The sequence below is a fragment of the Nyctereutes procyonoides genome, unplaced genomic scaffold, assembly GCF_905146905.1.
Source record: "Nyctereutes procyonoides isolate TBG_1078 unplaced genomic scaffold, NYPRO_anot_genome, whole genome shotgun sequence".
Lineage (NCBI taxonomy): Eukaryota > Metazoa > Chordata > Mammalia > Carnivora > Canidae > Nyctereutes > Nyctereutes procyonoides.
In genome coordinates this window covers 22,936,433-22,956,643 of record NW_026575048.1, presented here as the reverse complement: position 1 = coordinate 22,956,643, position 20,211 = coordinate 22,936,433, and the positions used below count along the sequence as shown (strand labels likewise).

Genomic DNA, 20,211 nt, shown 5'->3' with positions numbered 1-20,211 from the left:
AGGAAATAAAAGCAGCTACATGCCAGTTTTCCAAGATGTTAACATCTGAATGGAGGTACAGAAATAGGTTGCAAATCAGAGAAGCTAGCAGAATCAAATAAAGAATGCAAATAAAGATTTTATTTGTAGCCAGAAAAGCCAGAGGCAGAAAGAATCTGAAGGTGCTGGAAGCAGTTTTTGAGAGATCAAGACTAGGGGGAGGTAAAACATGAGGGATTAACATAGAAAAAATGAAGGCTACATCTTCCTCTAAGACAGAAAAAGAAGAAAGAAAGTGGATAAAAAAAAAAGAAAATGGATAAATAAACACCTATGTGAAGAAGGAGGAGGAGAGCTGGAAGAGGAGGGGGAAAAAAGGAGGGAGGGAGGGAGGAAAAGAAAGAAAGGGAGGGACGGAGGCAGAGAGGCTGAAGGAGATTGCACCTAATATAGTAAATTTTTATCAGTAAAGTAAGAATCAAAATAATGGTCAGGGGAGTTGGGGACCAAGAGGTAACAGCATTAGTGTTTGAGGAAGAGTTTGAAACATCCATTGTGCTATGTGTGTTCAGAAATCAACTATGGAAATCAGCAGTGGATGAATAAGTACCACCAACTGCCCAGGGGATTGAGGTTCAACAGTATGATTTCACAGAAGTCCAAATCAGCAATATTCCGTGGTCAAGGAGAAAAAGGAGAGAAAAGATGTGGCAAGCAATTTCCCAAGCTGGGCACTGCAGCATGGGCTAAGGGCTGAGAAAGGTTAGTTAGCAATGGTAGAATTAAAATTTCTAGTCATGGCATCCAGACTGAACAAGAAAGCCAGGTGAGGTCAGAAAAAAACAATTAACAGGTTCGTTAAATTATCCTGGGCGTTCTCATTGGAGACAAGTACTTGCTACACTGGGTCTGGGAAATGGGAAAGGTATTAGGAAACAGGTTATGGTTATAGACCAGGCTTACCTGACTTGGGCTCTCAGAAGTAGAACAGCACCTGGGCATGCCAGTGCCAGGTACGACCCTGTTAGTGAAGAGGTCATGTGCAACAAAGTGGGAAGTTCATGACATGTGACCTTTTTGATCAAACTGTAAGGAAATCTTGAGCTCAGGGACTGGGAGACAAAGGAATGGTGATTTATAGAAAAGCATGTCTTCAAACAATAAAAATCAAAGAAAAGAGGGGGCACCATTGTGGAAGAAAACTCTAGCTTTCCAGAGAACATAATTTACCTTCTAGTCTGCAATAGCCATTTTTTTATTACAAGATCTAAATAGGTATATTTGATGCAATTTTATGCTATAGTTGTCCTAAGTTTTAAATGTTGTTTACAGACTATTCCTATCAAACACAAACACCAGAGACCTTGTTTATAGTATATACTGACTTGGCATGACTGCACTTAAACTCTTTTAGAAATGTTAGCTACAGTCCCTTTTATATGTCTATGAAACCTTTAATAAAGACACAATGAAGACATATGACTAGCTTCCTTTTGTCAAAATGGACACCCTCATTCTGAAAGACAACTCTGTGGAAGTATCTCAATATGTAGATTTTTGTCTAGCCTTTGCCTACCAGTGGCCATAAGTATCAAGTCATAGAGTCTCAAGTTAGCTGATACATGGTATGGTATCATTCAATTAAGATTATTAGAGTCTGGGGGAGGAATAAAAATCTATGATACCTAAGGCATTAAAGAAATTGAGTCACAAAGTCACTGGTGCCAAGTCACAAAGTGAATCGGGGCCACAAACAAGAATCTTTGGATCCCCTTTAAGAAGTTCATTTAATATCCCATTGATTTTAATATCACATCTGACACAGAATCTTATGAAACTTAGGAATAACCTGAACAAAACTCCAAAGCTGTCCATCATCGCCTCTGCCCAGCTCCTTGAACCTTCATAAAAGCCGTTTGGGGAGACTGAGCCACATCAGGCATCCACCAGCTTTCCTTACCGGGCACACCTTGGCTGAGTCTCCAACATCCTTAAGAATTCCAGGAAGGAGACCTATGGCTTCCTTTTAACATTAACACCTGTCCTCTGGCTCTTCTCCCCCTTGCAGCTCCGAATGTCCTGGCTCATCCATGGAGTCTTGAGGGGAAATGTCTCCTTGGTGCTGGTGGAGAACAAAACTGGGAAGGAACAAAGCAGAATGGTCTGGCATGTTGCCACCAATGAAGGCTTGAGCCTGTGGCAGTGGACAGTGTTGCCTCTTCTCGATGTGGCTGACAGGTGAGCCTCAACCCATTCCTATCACTCTCTTTTCCTCTGTCAGCCAGGATGCCAAAAGGGATCATATCTTCCCTCTCCCCATCACTTCTACCCAAGATACACATCCAGATAAGCACATACATGTGCATATACACAAATACGTATATACACATACATAATTACACATGCACACACTGCAGACATAGAGGGAGCACTGAGTTTCTCTGTGAGATTTCTATGCTAATGAGCACTCATCTCTTGCATCTGGTCTGGCCTTATTGGCTGCCTCCAGTTTCTGTAGCAGGAAGAAATAAAACTGAACAACTCATATTACTACCAAATAATAATCAGGCTTTCTATGTATATTTCATTTTCTCTTAATTAATATATTTTGCCTTATTTTCCATTTGACATTTTATTTATTCCTTATTAACAACAAAATCTGTGATGTGGGTAATAAAGACCTTATCATGTTCCCCATTCCTGCCCTTTTGCAAGATTCTCATCAAGAGCCAAAGAGTTTCAACATCAACAAGTTGGCCTCAGAGTGAGGACTGGTGCTCAGGTTAGTACAAGTCCAGGATTTTGTGGAGTCAAGTCTCTAAAGAAGATAGATAAGGGAGATGACAAATTCTTCAGTAAACAGAGGAGTGCTTCTACCAGAGGCCCTAGTTCCTATCTGAAATCTATCAGTGGTAACTTTGTGACCTTGAACCTCTCTCGGTCTCAGTTTCCTCATCTTTAAACTGAGGGTTGGACTAGAAGATCATTGACCCTGTGTGACTCTAAAATGAAGCAGTAACCACTGAGATCAGCTGCCACTTGTCTCTCCAGGATGGCACCAGTCTGCCACCTGCAGTTGGCCTGGATCAAGCAGTGCCCAGCACAGCAGCTCCTGTAACCCCCTGATGCATTATACAGAATCCCGGATGGTTGGCGTGCTGATCTGTTCCAGACCAATAAAGGCAGGGGGCAGAGGGTAGGAGTTATTTCTATAAAGGGGGCACATAAATGGATCTGGAGGAGAAAGCCACCTTTAATAGGCTAAATGTCAAGCCCAGCAATCCAGAGCAGCTTCTACATTAAACTCTTAAAACCCATTCAAATTACCATCCCAGTGGATCCACCTTTGAAAAATGAGGACAAAGGCCTTAAGGCAAGGCAAGGGTGATGCCAGTTGGCACGTAGCTTTGTAAATATAAAGCTAGGTCTCAAATTCTTCACCCAAACTTCAGTCTGCTATTTCCAAAAGCTCAAAACTTGAGCTATGCTGCCATAGGAAGAAATGATTGTCCTCACACTGAGCACCAGCTTCCCACTCCTTCAGATGCGTGTGGGTTAAAGATCAAAGCCTTTGGACATCCTGAGGCTCAGTGCTGCCCCCAGGACAAATGGATTTAATTAAAGTGGAGGAAGGGGCAGTGTGGGCACTCCCTACCATAGACCGGTCTTTTGTCCTTCGGGATTGTGGGGGTTGTATGCAGGGGATGGAGAACAGGAGGATGATGCCAGAGCCATCCCTCCTGGGAGACACTAAATTAATTCAGATGAATCAAAGGGTTTTTTTCCCTCCTCAATCCAGCAAGTCCTCTCTCTTTCATAACCACTCCAGGGGATTTAGAGCAAGTAAGATGTTGATTCTGTTCACTCCCATCCACTAGAGTTTCATTTGAAGGAGACTTTGTTCTCAGCCTCCATCCTCCCTGTTAAAGGCTGTTTACCAGACTGACATTTCCAATATTGATACTGAGACCAAACTGTCTAGTGGGAATTTAGACAAAGGCCAGCATGGTTTGATGATGCTTTGTGACCTAGTAAGTGTGCAATTACAGAGCACACGAGTACCCCCATTCACCGAGAGCCTGCACACCACTGACATGCTCTGATATAGGAAGCTACTCCCCCTACCCAAAGCTAGAGATTATATAAAAGGCATCAAGACCCAGAGGAAAATAGAACTGCAGGAGAATGAGGCATAGCCGCTTTCAGTTACTAAAAACACTTGCCACTTGCCAATAGATATGACTGGCCCATAAAACTAAAAAAGCCCTGTGGATGAAAGAATATAGGCTTTAGTACCAGATAGTCCCAAGTTTAAAACTGTCTTGGCCACTCAGTAGTGGTGTGACCCCAACCAATCACTGAACCTCCCTGGGCCTTGGTGCCCACATCTGTAAAGTAAATATAATAACAATACAACTTCACACATTGTTATGAGACTAAACAACTGTCAAAAGCATCTATCTATAGAAGTGTCAATGAATTTTATTTCCCACATCCTCCATCCTCATCCCTCAATTATATAGTCTCAGATAACTTATTGAAAAAATAGCACAATCACAACCACTGATCTTCCAAGTTAAGCCATGTTCTATAAAACAGACATAATAATATTTACCTCTGAGGCTTAGGGAGGTAGAGTGCTTGGTCAACTGCCTGGCCCACAGTAGGTAGGTGCTCAGTGAGTGATAACTACTACTACTACTACTACTAATAATAATAATAATAGTAATAATAATAATAATAATAATAATAATAATAATGTCTCCCCACCTAAAACCTCAGAGGAAGATGGGATGGCCAATTTAGCAATAGTAACCAGTCATGAAACCCTAAGATAGGGGTGAGTGTTCTGAATTTGCTGTCATCAATGTTGTGTAGACTCCTTATAAGGGGAAGTCACTGATGGAGGAAGAGCAATAAACACATTCTTCCTTTTCCTCCCATGGAGAGTGAGCTATAGCTGCCAGATTGCTAGAAAATGAAAATGGGAGGAGGGAGAGATAGAGGAAGGAAATATATAAGGGAAAGAGAAAGAAAATGGATAAATGACAATGACCAACTCTCTTTCTCCCCACTCAGAGGTAGGCATTAGCACCTTGTACCTTGTTCCTTAGGCAGGTCCTGGCTTCAGCTATTCAGCACCCTATTCAGCACCTGGACAGTTCCTCAACCACGGACCTTGAAGGATCAGGAACTTTATTCCCAATGCTGTCCCAAAACTCCTCCGCTGCTAGGTTCTGCAATATTATGTTACGTTACATACATTACAAAGTTTGTGGAAGCAACTTTATTATGGTTTACAGGTTAGCTCTAAACTGCTCCTAGGTTCTAAAAACCTTTTAATTCAGTTGTACCTTGCTAGATTCTTACTTAGAGACTTTTGCACCTTCCATTTTCTCCACCTAAAATGTTCTTTCTCTACCTTCTTTCTCTCTAACTACCACTCTTCCTTCACTTTTTAAAGATTTCTAGACTAAACAGTTTACATACAATATTTTCTCATGGCTCCTGAAATATCCCTATAATAACTTGTCACTGTTTACTATCTGGGTTTTTAAAATATTTTATTTATTTATTCATGAGAGACACAGAGAACAGCAGAGACGTAGACAGAAGGAGAAGCAGGATCCTCAAAGGGAGCCTGATGCAGGACCCGATCCCTGGACCCGGGATCACACCCTGAACCAAAGGCAGATGCTCAACCACTGAGCCACCTAGATATCCTTTTTTTTTTCAATACATGAATATACATACTAACAAGGCAGGGATCAAATCTGCCTCCTTGAGCATCTAGAACTATGCCTAACACATCATATGCCAATAAATGTGTGTTTACAGAATGATGTGTTGAGAGAAATTGCATACATTTCCAAACTCCAGCTGAATTAACTGAGAATTTCACTGCTGGAATACTGCATTCAGTCTAACAAAACAGATAAAATCAAGTTACAATAAATACTGCTACAAAGTGTTCTGTATATCAAAGCAGCACCTATGTCCCATCAGATGAACCCAAGCAGCATTTGTTACTCTTATGACGAGGACTTTTCTTTAGAGACTTGCCTGGTACCTGTGCTTCCTTTATCTCTGGTCACTGTTCTGTCAGAGTCACTTTATAAGAAAGACTTTGATCCTAATTGTGCGCCCTAATCCTTGTGAGCAGAGATCTAGAGCTGAGCACTTGAGAGCAAAGAGCTATATTCACATTGTTTCCACCACATAGTAGTCCTTCTGTGAAGGCTCAGAGAATATGCCATCAGTATATTAAGGTTGATTATGAGGAGACACTGATCCATGGAATGGTATTTCTTCTGTCCATTTACATACAGGTGAAGGGATAGAATTAATGCCACAGTCTGTCATCATTATGAAGTGATATTAACCAACTATGATATCACCATACTATAGAGACTAACAAGAAAAATCTCCACAAGTAATACCCATGATGTTTTGAGCAGTGCCAACATCCCTGGAATACAGATATGTGCTTTCAAGTTAATTTTGAAGGACATCACCAATTCAAATATTGGCTTGATATGTGCTTAAAGTTATCTCATTACTTTACACCCGCCTCATATAACTAGTTTTCTTTATTTCCTCCCCACTCAGTTGCCATTCTTTCTGTTGGAATTAATCCTACCTTTTCTCAAAATGGAAGAAAGGCACAGCCTCTCCTCTTAATCTGTCAGTCTCTTATAGGAACATTCCCCTAGTTTTCCTCTTTATAATCATATATCCTAGTAAATTAAACACATATATCCCACACCATCTTAAGCTTTGACGTGCTTACAGAGCAAAAGCAGGTGCTAAGTTCAACTCATTACCAGATGTATTTGGAAATACCATGGATCAAACCTTGTCCCATAAATCACTGCAATCATACAGCCAGATAAAAAGTACATAACTTAATGTGCATGTGGAGGCTCTCTTCTCTAGCATTATCATTATAAAGGCTTTTAGCTGTACCCTATATACATAGTCTAACAAGAAAAAATGTTCCATCTGAAGATATTTAGGTTTCTGTTCCTTTTGTATCCTTTGTCCTAAATGACAAGTAGTGTGTTTGACAAATGCATCTTTTGAATGGGATCTGTTACACTGAGAGTTATGTCTTTATGTACTTGGGCCAAGCTCCACAGAGCCAAAATTTCTCTCATATCCCATTCTTGTTTCTCATCCACAGAACCTCTGCTTGAGATGGGGTATTATAAGTAACAATACTTTTCCTTTGTGTAGCATCTTTCTGTGATGAGAATGATATTTTCATTACTTAATTCTTGCCTGAGTAGAGAAGTAGTAACTTCCAGGGAGAATAAATCCAGAAATTTCCAATGAGCCTCAGTTTGCACGTCTGGACAAACTCCTAAAAAATTATGTTTAATTCATATTTTTGTAAATTGAATCACAGCTTCCTCATAGAGCCATGAGCAAAGTTATAAATGATAGTGATTGGAGCTAGCATTCATTGAGTACTTACTGCATGCCCGTCACTGTCACAAGTACTTAACATGCATTATCTCATTTCATCCTTAAAACAGCCCTTGGAATAGATACTATAATTAATCCTCCTTTTTAAAAGAGAAACATGGGTTCTAAAGAGGTTAAATAATTTTCCCTTAGCCTTTAGGCTAGTCTATTTCATGCATACATGACTGAGGAAATGAAGGCAAAGTGCTTGGCATGTAGTAGAAAATGTAATGTGATAGCCATTGTTATGAACAAAATACTTCGGTTTTAGATTTTTTTAGGCCACACTTCTTATTCATTTTGAGTTAGTTTATTGTCTTTCCTTTGCATCTTCCACCACTGAAATCCATTGTCTATTTCCCCAGCCCAGGTCCTGCTGAAGACCACTCCTCATCCAGCCCTTGCCTGCTCTCCTTCTTTCACTCCTCCAGCCTGCACAGCACCACCAGCATAGGGAGAGTCTCTCTTTTTTTCTCCTGGGACACAATGGCCTTTCCTCCACATGGCTTTTCAAGTTACCCCTCCTGCATGTCTCTGACTATCTCCACTTCAGAACTAGAGCATACATCATAATAGCCCCTTTTTTTCATTTGCAAATGTGTTAATGTACCATGTCTAACAAAAGCATAAAAATAAAATATATTTAGTTATACATTTAACAAATCACCCTCGATTAGAGAGTAAAGTTCACTTCCATAAGGACTGACATAGAAAATCTAGGTCATACAATGGCTACACAGTCCCCAGGAGAAGTCAGCAGAGGGTCAGGCCCTTCCTGGTTCTTCACCTTCTGCCTGCCTTCCCTTCTGCAAAAGTTTCCATTTGTAGCTGCTTTCCTCTGCCACTCCAGGAAGGAGAGATGCCTATGAAAGGAGCAGGCATCACCCCAGCAAATCCCACAAACTAGTGTCTGCTGCCCTCTACTAGACAGGCTGCATGAACCATCATAGCAGCTCCTAGAATTCCTTATACTCTGCCCACTGTTCCTTGCTCCCACAGCAACCAAGCACCTGCCTCCCTGAGTACTTTACCCCATCACAACTCTAGGTGACCACTCTGTCCCATAATTCTGGATAGCTGGAGCAGATGTGATCCCTCATTCTCAGGTTAGAAGATGGAGGCACAAAAGGGTTAAATCAAGGTACAGGTAGTTAAACATAAAGGCTCTTCCTCAGAGCTCCTTCCATCTCCTTTCAGTCCACCAGAGAACACCTACAAAAGCTCTAGTGTAAAATGGTACTAACCTCCAAAGTCATCCAGATACTATGTATTTATCCAGCCAACACTTACTGCCCTAACCAGTGCCAGGTGACAGGTTTACCTGGACAAGCAATGTATTTCAGCCCTCTAGGACTGTCATCTACAGGGGGAGCCTGGTAGGAAACCAAGACCTTTGCATCACAGGGCAGTGAAGGCCAGGAAAGAGGGAAGCACAGACAGAGAGAACAGCATGAGGCTCAATAAAGCCACAGCTGTTGAAGCTCTTTGCTTGCCAAACAGGCTTCTCTCTGGTAGCCAGTTTGGGGTTCTCCTTCTGCCAGATATGCCCACACTAACAGAAGCAGAGAGCAATGAGTGTCACCCTGGGTAGCCTGCATTTGTTTATTCATTTACTATCAAGATATGCATATCAGGGACTCTCTTGGGAGTGGCCCCACAGGCTTCCCAGTCAGAGATGGGGGCAGTAGGAAGGGGAAGATCTCAAGGCTCTCTTTCTCAGGTGGCACCTTTCCCTCCTGAGTGAGTCTGACTGCCTTGAGTCCATGTACACAGGCAAAACTCAGCACTTCCAGGACCCTCTTCACAGTGGGTAAGGGAAAAAAAGTGTTCTCTGCCCCTAACCAACTGTGGCCCTTCCTGAAGCTACAGGGGTGGGGATCTCAGTGTGCTTATTAACATCAGCCTGAGTCAGTTCTCTGAACTGGGAGAAAATGGTAGGCTCCCGGGCAATATTAGGCCAAACGGGGCGAATAGCATTGACAAGCTGGCAAGTTCAAAGCCCTTCATGAACAGCTTGACCTTGCTCCCCTTACCTTTCTCAGAGAGATGAGGGAACTAGCATCCCAGAGCACTAGACCACACTCCTTAAATTCACCTTGCCATACTCAGGCATATCCCTAGTCCTGGCATGATGTAGAGTGTGTATTAGGGGATGGCTGTACCCTAGTGTGAGGGAAGTGTACTTCAGCCAGCCAAGTGCTAACTTTACCCATCATCCTACCCCCAGCAGTGGGTTAGTCATCAGTTCAACCATGTCAGATACATGGAGAACACCTAAGTAACTAGATTTGTGCTACATGATATGTTAGTTGGGTAACACTACCCAAAGTAATATTAAATCTCCAATCCTCAGGGATGTACAAAAAGAAACGTATTTCTCGCCCATGTGAAATCCAAAATGAGTGTGCTAGTTGAGAGTGGCCTTTCATCTGGTCATTCCGGGTCCCAGCCTCCTTCTTTCTGTGGCTCAATCCTTTTCTCCAGTTTTAGAATCCTTTGCATTAAGACAACCAATGGAGAAAGAGCATGGAAGTATCTCACATAGGAAGACTTTTGTGAGTCATCACTTTACTCACTCTCCATTGGCTAGAACTCAGTTACATGACTATGCTTAACTGCAGCGGATGCTGAGGAATATAGTCTAGCTGTGTGTCCAGAAGATGGAAAAATGGGTTTGATGGGGAGAAAATGAAAAGATATGTTAAAATGAATAAGCCAAGGAATATAGCCCCTATCTCTGAGCATCTATCAGTGTGTCACTTGAGAATACCAATTTCTTGTTTAGCTACTCTGAGCATTGATTAGTCTTTTTCTAGAACCTTCATAATTCATGGCTGAAATCAACTCCAGGACCTATTCTAAAGCATGAATATTTCATTCCCAAATTTTATGATGTAGCAAAACCTGACTTTCTTGCAGAAATCACCCTAGAATTTCCCTCACTGAATTTTTCCTTTCTAAAATCAAAACATAAACAAACAAAAGATGTTTTTGAGAAGGCTTAAAACTAGCAGGATACCATAGGATAATGGTTGACAAGCTTGGCTAAACATGATTTTTAAAATTAACTTTTGTTTGTAATGCAGAGCCCTGGGCTCCAGACATAGAAATTCTGACTCAGTAGGTCACATATTAGGCCAAGGATACATACTTTTTTAAGTTTCATAAGTCATTTTGATGTTTGACCACGTTTGGAAGTCACTGGCATAAAATGTCAGATTCAAATGTCTTGTGGGCAAAACAGGGAATTGAGTGACTAGGGAAGTATCATTGCCACATTGTCAGCAAACATATATTAAGCCCCCATCAAGCAGAGGGGAAGGAAAGGGATATGTGACCCAGGCTCTTGCCCATCACAGGGCCTGCATGCTGGGTGTGGGGAGAGACACAGCATATGCACTGAGAGGCAAACAGCAACACATGTAGTGTTGTGCAGAGTCCAACAGCATGGCCAGTGTTCAGATGGCATGGTGACCTCATGTCAGGGGGCATCTCATGGAGAACATGGATTATTAACAGGAGTCAAGATGGACCTTGAGGAAAATTTAGATCATCCAAAAGTAGGAAAGGGGCAAGAGCATTCCAAAGAAGGCCATTGGGATTAATGGAGGCTTATAGGCAGGAATGTTTTATGGGGGTTCAAGAAGAGTCATCTAGGTTGTGTCAGAGAATCCTGAGCCATCTCCTTGGGAGAAGGTGAGCATGAATATTAAGACACATAATTTGGACTCTTCACTATGGGTAATGAGAGTCATTGAACACAGTGATAGGCTGGAGGATGGGAAACCAGAGCAAGGAGACTGTTGAAAGCTCCGTGGGAAACCAAATGTGAAATGCTCTGAGCATGGAAGCAGACCTTAGAAAGGAGGCAGAGGGGCTGGAGGAGAAGATGCCTCTTCTGTCACCTTCCAAATAGCACCATTGGCCCAGTACAGCCTTGGGCCAGCCCTCTAGGAAGAGGGGGAGAAATGTGGCTGGTGGCTCAGCAATGTAATGTGCAGCCAGGCATAGATACATACAAATCAAACATTCATAACTCTGAAAGGATCTGGCCCTGTTTCTTTCTCAGAAAATATCCCAGATCACTGGAGCAAGTAGTAGATTAGCAATTCTGAGCTTTAAATCCTATTTCTAACACTGATTTACTGTGACGTTTGGGACAAGTTGCTGCTTTCGATTGCTAAGTATCCACAATCAAGAGTGCAAAGCAGTGAGACCGATCCTGCCTGTGAGCCTGGTTTTAAGAAGTTGCTCAAAATGGCAATAAGTGAACCCCTTTAGAATAACAGGATATTCAGATCTGCTAAAGATTTTCTTGGTAATATCCACAGCTCAATATTCAAGTCAACATATGCACATGTTTTTATAACTCTTAGTGCCTCTGAAAATGTAGACTTAAGTTCTTGGCCCTTCTCTTCCCAAGCACAAAGTTTGGAATTTAGAAGATAACTGTGATGCTGATATTTGAAGTAAAGCAGAATCCATTTATATACATCTTGTTCTCTAGGATCTCATCAGTGTTCACCTCTTCCACCCTCACCTCTGTGCAGGTGATGCATAGTCTTTATCTCACCTGAGTTCCATACCTGGATTTCCAACTGCCCATACCTTCAGTATGTCCCTGTGTACATCCTGCTCCCATGAGATTCTTCTGTCCAGAGCTCTACCATTACCCTAGGCATTCAGTTCTTCAAAGTCTTTCTTGACTTCTCTCTCACTGCCCAGATTCAATGTTTTCCCAGTCTGTGCAATTCCAGCTCTGTGGATGTAGAACTAAAAAGGTGTTTAGAAATCTCCTAGCCACTGAATAATACAAATCACAAGTCATCTAAATTCCTCAAGGTCAAGGTTGATGTCTTGTGCATCTCTATATTCCCAGCTGCAGAGATGATGCCTGATCTCAAAGCAGGAGCTCAAAAAAATCTTTGCTCAAAGGCAGAGGGGGAGATATATGGAACTTCTAGCACTCCTGAGGAAGCACAGATTTCTAATAAAAAATATAAAACAGGAACGATGAACTAGAATCTCCCACGCTAAAGAAAAGCTTCCATTATAAAAAAAAAATACCCACATTACATAGTTGTTGTTCGTTTTTTAACCAAGATGATGCCTAATAAATTTCAGTGACTTACCCGGGCCCTGCCAAGAATGTAGCCCAGTAGCCACTCCACTCTACCTTTTGAGACTCAGCCCTCACAAAGCAGAGAAAGCTGCTAATTCCTCCTCATTAAGATATTTCTTTATGAGAGAAAGGAACCAGCAACCACCCCTTTCCTGGGTCTTCTCACCATGGAGACTGCCTCCATCTCTGGCACTATCTCAGCTCTCAAAGCCATAGGCTGACAGAGCAGCAAAGAGTAGAAGAAGAGGCCAGTGTTAGAAATGTCTCTGTGTTGGAGAAATGGAGACATTCTCCACCTGAGAAAGGTGGAGTGGACATTCCAGTCTCTTGAAAAGAATGGATGCAGGTGCCATCTAGCTCTGGACAGCCTTCTAGGCCCCCAGTTGTTCCAAGAGATCCCTGGAAGAAGTGCGTTACTTTTCCTCCCTCTGGGTACTGGACACTTTTGAGCCTGTTGAGTGAGTATATTTGTACCCAGGCACCTCCCCTGCTGGGCCAGGGCTACAAAGAAGCGAGATCTACCCTTCACCTTTCCCCTCAAACCTAGGGCCCAGGAGAGCTCAATATACATAACCCAAAATGAGAAAATGAAATAGCAAAATAGGAATTTGCCAGAGAAAGGCTTCTCCCCACCCTGTAGTCTGGTGAACACTCCTGTGGCAGGCCTTGCCAATTGGTGGCCTGCCAGGGCAAATGTGGGAACCAGAACAATTAGTCACAGACAGCCAGTGCCTGGAAGCCTGGGACTGAGATTGTTGAAGAGTGTGAGTGGATTCTCTGTGCTTGCTCAGCTTGGCTGAGAACTCATTTTCTCCCCAATCTACTCCAAAGGGCTCCGTTACAGAAGCCAGTTCATTGTGAAAGATTTCCATGGCCTTGGCAACCTGGGAATCTCTCTGTATTGACTCCCCATCATGCTCTGGGTGTCATGATGCCCAGAGGGGAAACCAAGTCAGAAGATGGTAAATTACTTCTGAGGGTTGGGGCTGAGCAGGAAGAGAGGGTGTTCCCAACTACTGAGAGTGGTTTTTAATGTCCAGCCTCACTCTACTGTCCAGCCTCACTTTACAGACTTATAGAGTCAAGCAGGGCACCCATGTCCAGTGCTGGTCATGTTGATCTCACCCAGGCTGGTCCCGGGAACCCAAAGCCGGCCACCGGCCCCTCCTCTTCAACTGGTAACTGAAGTCAATTATGCAGATAATAGGATGGATGCGGCAGGGCTTTTTCATCACATACATTATTCTAATAGAAATGCATACAGCGACCCGGGCTTTGTGACAGTCCATTTTAGAAGACTTTTGCTGAGCAAATCAAGTGCACAGTGAGAAATTGGAGAAAGCATTTTTCCTCAGCAGTATCTTCTAGTTCTATCCTAAGCGGCCAGAACCCAGACAAGCCCCAGCTGCGAAAAGGGATGCAGAACACTCCCCCCTCCTCCCGAGCCCACTAAATGGTCCAGAGGAATCTGAGATGTGGTGCCCATCCGTTAAATAAATGCCTTTTACCCAGGCCAGCCATTCTTTCTTGCTCTCTCTCTCTAAAGCATTTGCTATTCCCTCAGTCCACATTCAGACACACACCTTTTTGTCAGCTACTTAAAATCATTAAGTGAACTTAATTAGGTTTGTCAATCCCTAAGGCTGCCAGGGTGGCAAATAAGGCATTATACTCAATGTCCATTAACAGTCTGTTGCCTGAGCAAGACTGCACGTTTTTGAAGCTGTGCATGAGCAGCATCAGAGCTTCCTTTGTAGAGATCTGCCCAGTGAGTCTGGGAGACACCCAATTCCAAGGCTGTGTCCTCTAAACTGGGCCCACTGCCCCAGTGGCCACCACACCCCCAAATCCCTGGGCCAGCTTTCAATAGGCCTATCTGTAAAGCTGAGCAAGATAGAGTCAAGGGGTACATTCTTTGTGCGAAGACAGGCTCCAACCACGATCTTTAGCCAAGTCTGTTTTATCAACAAGTTCCAAACCCCACCAGCTGGAAAAAAAAAAGAGAAAAAGCAACAATAATCCTTGCAATCAAAAGTGTCTTATTTGGAAAGATGGAAACAGCTGAGCAGGTGTGAACTATTGAGGGGCAGGGAGTGAAATCAATTGCTAAAGGCTAGAGGAGCTCAGCTGCCATGTTCTTAAATAGCACAAATCAGTGAGGGAGCTGGAAGTCCCCCAAAGAGCTCACTCTTCCCTTCTCCTTGACCAGGCTGCCCATGGAGAGGGAGGGTTAGGTTCTTCTAGCTACAGGGGCTCAGCTTTCTTTCTCCACATGGAGCTAAGGCTTTAGGATAAAGTGCAGTAGAATAACCTATATGTTTATTAGAACCACCTGACCCCCATAATCCTGGCAGTAATGTGGATTCCTTGCCTTCTCTTAGGCCCAGAGCAGTCTAACTGGTGCATGCTAGAACTTTCCCCAATCCTAGAACAGTATAATTGGTGCATGCTAGAACTTTCTCTCAGCCTCAGAGCACTCCACCTGGTGCATACCAGAACTTTCTCTCAATCCCAAAGCAATCCACCTGGTATATATTAGAACTCAAGACCCGAGGCTGCAACTGACCCTGGAGATGACTTGGTATCTGTTCCTTTGGGGGAGCACAACAGGAAAGACTGGTTGTATCTGAAAGACTGAGAGCCTCGAGGATGTCTCACCCATCTTCAGCAGGTTGGGGGGAAGCAGAGCCAGAAGCAATCTCTTCTTTACCTAAGGTTCAGCTGAAGACGTACAACTAAGTACCATTGAAAGCAGAGAATCCTGAATCTCCTGAATGTGGGGGGCCCTGATAGCCACTCAGCCCCTTGGCTAGTACCCCCACAGAACAGAAACTCCTAAGGGGAGGTGGGCGGGGGGTGGGGGTGACGGGCACTGAGGGGGGCACTTGATGGGATAAGCACTGGGTGTTATTCTATATGTTGGCAAATTGAACACCAATAAAAAATAAATTTACAAAGAAAGAAAAAAGAACAGAAACTCCTAGGTGGGTCCTGCTGTCCCCTCCCTGCCCCAACACCTGCCATCCCCAGACCCCATACACAGAATGCCTCTGCTTCACCCCTGCCCTCCCCACACCCCACAGCATGACCCACCCTCATGCCACCCATCCCCTCCTTGCAGCCTCTGGAGTCTGGAGCATTTGAGTCAGGATTGGCAGGGTGGCCTTTGGGGTGGACGGAGGCAGCAGTGCATGTTTACATCTGACTCGACATCTGATTGAGTCTTCCCTGATTGTTAGGAGTGTTCCTGACTCCAACTATGTGCAATTCCCTGTGTCAATCAAACTCTTTTAAACAGCAGCTGCCACTGCTGTTGCCTTGCAGAGCACTTTAGAAACTCTTCTATTTAGAGACCATTCCAGCCCCAGCCTGCATCATGCCATCCATGCTAAGAGGCCCAGTAGTGGGTTGAGAACCTTGCAGCCCTAATCTCTCAGTAATGAAGGAGGGCAGAGAGGAGGGAGAGAGAGCAGAGAGGGGAAGAGAGCCATGCAGTCTCCCTGCAAAGGTCCAGTCAGGGCAAAACAGGATTTTTGTCCCTCTCCTCCATGCTAAGTGGGCACACGCGGGTAGTTCATTCACTCTGGTACCCCAAGCCGCCTGGAAGGTATGTTGGTGATGCTCAGCACCTGGCCCGACCCCTCAGCATGCGGATGATGGATTAGGAGGTGGTGACTCAGAGTGGAGAAATCAGAAAGGTGGGCTGTGGGGCTCTTACCCACTACTCTTCCACCCAGGGATGTGATTCTTGCTAGTCCCCCACATGGCCCTGTGCACCTGTTCTCCTGCTGAGCAGCATCTCTCTCACCCTGGCAACTGCTGTAAACAGAACAAGATGACAGCATTAGGGCCCCTGTTTGCCTCCCGAGAATCCCAGGTCTGGCGGGGTCCCAGGTTACACTGGCTTGAGCTGGGAGCTCATCCAAGGACCATGTCCACTGGGATAATCTAAGGAAACCATGACCTTCCCGAAGCTCATGGAGAAGCCTGATGCTGTGTGTGATACACACATGCCGCTCCCCATCTTTGCATCCTTCCACACCCCTCACATGAGAGCCACGAGGGCCCTGCCCTGCTCTGAGCTATCCCCCACTCTAGTTCGTCCGCTGCAGATGCCCTCTCCTCACATCCACATATCTGAGTCCTCACCTTCCTTCAAAACCAACTTAAATGCTACCTTCTCTGTGAAGAGACCTCAGTGGGTTTGCTGTTAATATTTACAGACTGCTCTACGTTGGTTACAGACACTCCCACTCATATTAAATAATTCAGAGTCGAATTATTTAATATTTAACAATGGTTGGGCGCTGCATGGAGCAGCCCCAATGGAGACTGATGGTGGATGAGACACCAGATCCTTGAGATCCCCCTCACTGTGCAAGGGGTTGACCTTTTAGTTGCTGAATAATGGGAGAAACTAGGGGTACCAGGGGAGGAGCCAGGCTGCCTGAGGCAACAAGCAGGGGACACTTAGGGACAGTTGCTCTTTATCAGTTGGTACAGAAGCATTCTAATATTTTAATAATGACTTTGCCTCTGCCAGGGAGTGCCCACTGATTGTCAAGCCTACCCATTTTTGCCTACCCTCAATGCCAAAAAGTGAAAGAGGTCTCCTCAGAGTTTCAGGGAGTCCTGGAGCCAAGCCCGAAACTGCAAAATGGGTTAACATATGGAACAACCCCTCAGGAAGGGAAGTGCTCTGTGTGGGTGAAGTCGGGGGAGCTGTGGACTGCTCCCCTCTCACAACTAACTGCTCTGGGATCAGGGAAGGCTGACACAAAGTACAGCAATGAACCAGCCATCGGTACATGTCCACCATGCTACGTCCTGACAGGTGACCAACCCACACTGTTCCTTACACACACTCCTCTTAACACACATACAGGTTCTGGCTGCAGATTGTTGCGTGGTGGGGGCAAGGATCCAGAGCCACCGTGGCTTTTGACAATATCTCCATCAGCCTGGACTGCTACCTCACCAGTGAGTTCACCCTGTCCCTGGCACTTGCCCCCAACCCAGACAACCCCAGGCCCCACTATCCCTCTGTAACCTAAGCCCACTTGCCTGTCCCACCTCCCCCGGGGCATCCTCCTCTCTCTCCCTTAGACCAAGTCTCCCTTAACTCAGCCCATGGGCTCTTCTCTTTTCTAGTCAGTGGGGAGGAGAAGATGCCACAGAATACAGCACCCAAATCAAGAAATCTATTTGAGAGAAACCCAAACAAGGACCCGAGACCCTGGGAAAATACAAGAGAGACCCCCGTCTTTGACCCTACAGGTAAGGGTTCAACTTACAAATTTGAGCAAAGTCTTTTTTTTGGTTGCAAAAGGGAGAAGAAAGATACGGGCTGTGATTGTGGTGGGGAGTTGGGTTTAAAGACTATAACAGTCAACTTTTAGAAGGAACATCATCTATACCCTGGCTATGGGGCTGTAAGAGGAGGTTGTTTGGGGTGTCTTATTACCTGGCCAAATGGAGTGTCTGGAAGTTGTGCAAAGGAGCAACTCTCCTCCATGCCTGGGGAATACCCAGGCACCAATACGGGAGAACCAAGCTGATCTTTCCCCAAACTTGGTCTCTTGATATCACTCCCCATCTACTGAACAGAGCAAACCTTATGTCAGATTTCTTCCTCTCATAAAGAGGGTTGGGCCCCAAACCAGCATTATTTGTTGCACAGAGCCAGACTAGCCCATCATGAGGAAAGGCACAAAAGCTTCAGGTTCAACACATCTCCTCAAAGCTTGGCTCCCTTCCAAAGCTATTTGACTCCACATCTTCCAGGCTAAAAGACTTCTCTCATAGAGACTCTTGCTGCTTCAAACACAGGCTTCTTCAGCCTCTGGCCCTAAACCATGGTGTGACTTCACAGCTATTCTTTGTGCCAGGAGGAAGTCTCTTAGAATCAGTCCCCAAAGCCAGTATGATGTTAACAGTTATTAGACCTGTGTGACTGGCCCCAGAGAAGCTGGGGCCTGAAACCAGCAGGTCAAGGGGTTCAAATCCCCAACTGGGCGTGGGCACCTGGGTATGGGAGTAAAGTAATTAACTTGGAGAAGCAGGTGTACAATACTGTCCACCCATACAATGAACTCCCATATACTCTGTTCTATAAAAGATCACTCTATTAAAATAACAATAGATAAATGAGAAATGTCTAATTTCTACTTTCATATGAAATCATTGTTTAGTGAAAAGTCCAAAAAAAAAGAGAGAGAGAGAGAGAGAGACTTTTACCTTCACACTAAATTCATTGACTCTCAACTTATTATGTAAATATTAGCCTTGCTTTATCTTTGAAGAAAGAAACCCCTTCCTCTCTGCCTGGAAGGCTGCCCCAGGTGTAGTTCTCTCTGTCCCTGATTCCTGCCTGATTCAATCTAGCGGCCAGACCAGGGCAAAGGGTTCATTGCTTTTCCCCTCACCTCTCACCTCTCCCCCCTTCACCTTTAACTAAAACCTCAAAACACCTTTTCATTTTTCCACATGAGGGGGAACCTGTCACCTGTCTCTATTTCCCTACTCTGCCTCATTGTTCATGAAAAAGTGAGGGAGGTGCGTTCCATCCAGGGTCACTGCTCCTCCCTACCACCCCACCCTGGTGTCAGACCTCCAGGACTCCCTAGGCCCTGGTCAGCCACTGCCCCCCTGCGATGCACTCAGGACACGCTGAGCAAACATCGTGGCAAGCCCGGGCCCCACCTCACCACCAGCACTGATTACATGACAGGGGCTCCAGAAACATGTATCGACTGATGTGGGGGCGGAGGGAGGCAGGTTGGGGTGGGTGACGCTTGAGGCTTCAACTCAGTTCTCAGATACTGGCAACCAGCACTCAGGAGTAGCCATCCACCCGCCGTGACTCCCGGTTTATTGCCATGTAACTCCCACTGTCCCTAAAAGGCTCATCAAAGAGGGTCTGCCACTTAGACTAATGAAATCACGCGGTGGCTGGAAAGCGCTGACCCTCCCCACCTCCCCACCCAATAAAATCAGAAGCAAGGGGCTGCTGAAGAGGCTGGAGCTTCCTCGGCTGCCCAACCCAGCCACAGAGCAGGAGGGACAGGCAGGGGGCTGTGGGTTAGCATTCTGCCTCCAGATCCCCTTCCGAAAGGACTCCAACTCCAAGGGAAGAGGACACTGAGGCAAATATACCCCCAAGCAGCCTCAGTGGGCTTTCCCAGGATCTCACTCTTGCAGAGGAGCAAGAGGGGAGAGAGAAGTTGAGGCAGGCTCCCAGCTCCTGTGCCTGCTGAAAGATGTCCCAATCCCACCACGCTGCCCACCCCTAGCACCTTCTGATTCATCGGCAGAAGGAGGAGCAGGGTTGCCTTTCCTCACCCCCCACAGGACATGGTCCATCATGCCCCTTGGCTCCACTTGGCCAGGACTCAGCCTCATGGTCAGGAGAACAGGCCACCCTGGAGCTGTGCTAAGGCCTTCCCTCACCTAGCTTTCATCTAGACCTACACACAGTCCTTGCACAATTCCTCTGTGGCCAGTCACCTGCTCAGAGATGCTGAGCTGAACAAAACCCAGGTCAGGTGTTCAAAGAACTCCCAGTCTATAAGAGGAGAGCACAGGTAGGAGAGGAGTGGCCTGTGAACGAGCAGGTCTTGGCCCACAAGGTGAAGCATAACCTA

General features: G+C 45.0%; 1 protein-coding gene across 1 annotated transcript in view; it reads left to right on the top strand.

Annotated features, from left to right (window-relative positions):
• The window catches only part of ALK (ALK receptor tyrosine kinase), a 690,816-nt gene that overhangs the window by 596,708 nt on the left and 73,897 nt on the right, over positions 1–20,211 (top strand). Inside the window, exons 9-11 of the mRNA XM_055327701.1 lie at positions 2,048–2,217; positions 17,454–17,548; positions 17,720–17,845. Coding sequence (XP_055183676.1) covers positions 2,048–2,217; positions 17,454–17,548; positions 17,720–17,845 — 391 coding nt within the window. The remainder of the gene's footprint in view (positions 1–2,047; positions 2,218–17,453; positions 17,549–17,719; positions 17,846–20,211) is intronic.